This window comes from Myotis davidii, unplaced genomic scaffold, assembly GCF_000327345.1.
Source record: "Myotis davidii unplaced genomic scaffold, ASM32734v1 scaffold326, whole genome shotgun sequence".
Lineage (NCBI taxonomy): Eukaryota > Metazoa > Chordata > Mammalia > Chiroptera > Vespertilionidae > Myotis > Myotis davidii.
In genome coordinates this window covers 472,953-474,139 of record NW_006296626.1, presented here as the reverse complement: position 1 = coordinate 474,139, position 1,187 = coordinate 472,953, and the positions used below count along the sequence as shown (strand labels likewise).

General features: G+C 65.6%; 1 protein-coding gene across 1 annotated transcript in view; it reads right to left on the bottom strand.

Annotated features, from left to right (window-relative positions):
* Nucleotides 1–16: 16 nt before the first annotated feature.
* Nucleotides 17–1,187, bottom strand: part of SSC5D (scavenger receptor cysteine rich family, 5 domains) — a 26,896-nt gene continuing 25,725 nt past the window's right edge. Inside the window, exon 9 of the mRNA XM_015569465.1 lies at nucleotides 17–1,183. Within this exon, the coding sequence (XP_015424951.1) occupies nucleotides 129–1,183 (1,055 nt within the window). The 3' untranslated portion in view covers nucleotides 17–128. The remainder of the gene's footprint in view (nucleotides 1,184–1,187) is intronic.

The window sequence follows — 1,187 nt, the reverse complement described above, 5'->3', positions numbered from 1 at the left end:
CAGTGATGCCATCTCTCAGGGGCTCCTCTAGTCCCCCAGAAACGTCACCCACATCTGGTTTTAATTTGATACTTTGGTTTTCCTTTTTTGGTTGGGAATGTCTCACGCCCCTCAGGTCCCAGAGAGGGTCACACGTCTCCCCGGAGGGGCCTCTCTTCTTCCTCTGGGGTGGTGGTGGTTGGGGCAGGTGTGCTGGGGGGCCAGGCGACCTCCGCCAGTCTCTTCACAACCTCACTCAGCTGCCCCAGGCCCTGGGCAGCCTCCACCAGCTGGGTCAGCCCCAGTCCCAGGGCTTGGCGCTCCCGCAGGTCCCGCTCCAGGGCCTGGGTCAGCCCCTGCAGTTGGCTGCCCACATCCCTCACGGCAGCCACCAGCTCCAGCAGGGCAGGCGGCTCGCAAGCCATGACCCTGACAGGTGGCACCGGGGCCACGCAGGGGCCGAGAGGGCCTGAGCTCTGGCCGGGGATTGGCCCCGGGGTGAGATTGTCAGGAGGAGGTTGCTCTACGGGGTGGGCCATGGGGGGCAGGTGGAGGTCCGGCCTCACAGTGGGGTCAGGGGCTGCGTGCGGGGTCTGAGGAGGTGGAGGGGTTAGTCCGTGGCCCTGGCTGCTGAATGGCTTGAAGTCCTCCGTGCATGGGGCGTCCGTGCTTGGGGCTGGAGGGGGGCTGGAGGGGTTGGACGCTGAGTCTGGAGAGGGCTCTAGGCTCGACACATGGGGTGGGGAGGGACGAGGGGCCCCCGTGAAGGTCCACTGGGGGTGCAGGCTGGGCTTGGCTGTCGGTGCGGGAGTGGGGAAGGGGAGTTCTGTCTCCAAGGAAGTTAGAAGGGACTTAGTGGTGACCACAGGGGCTGAGGTAGGGCCAGGAGCCAAGGCGGGGTGAGGAGTGGTCGTAGGGTGAGGGGTCGTGGTGGGGCGAGGGGTCGTGGTGGAGTGAGGGGCAGTGACAGGGTAAGGGATTGTGATGGGATTAGGGGTTGATGTGGGTTGAGCGGTGGTGGTGGGGTGAGAGGTCGTGGGGAGGTGAGTGGTCCTGGTGGGGAAAGGGGTTGTGGCTGGGTGAGCAGCTGTGGCTGGTTGCGGGGTTGTGGTGGGGTGAGGGATCGTGATGGGGTGAGGGGTCGTGGTGGCATGCGGGGTCATGGTGAGGTGAGGGGTAGTGGTCGTGCTAAGGGTCATGGGGGGGTG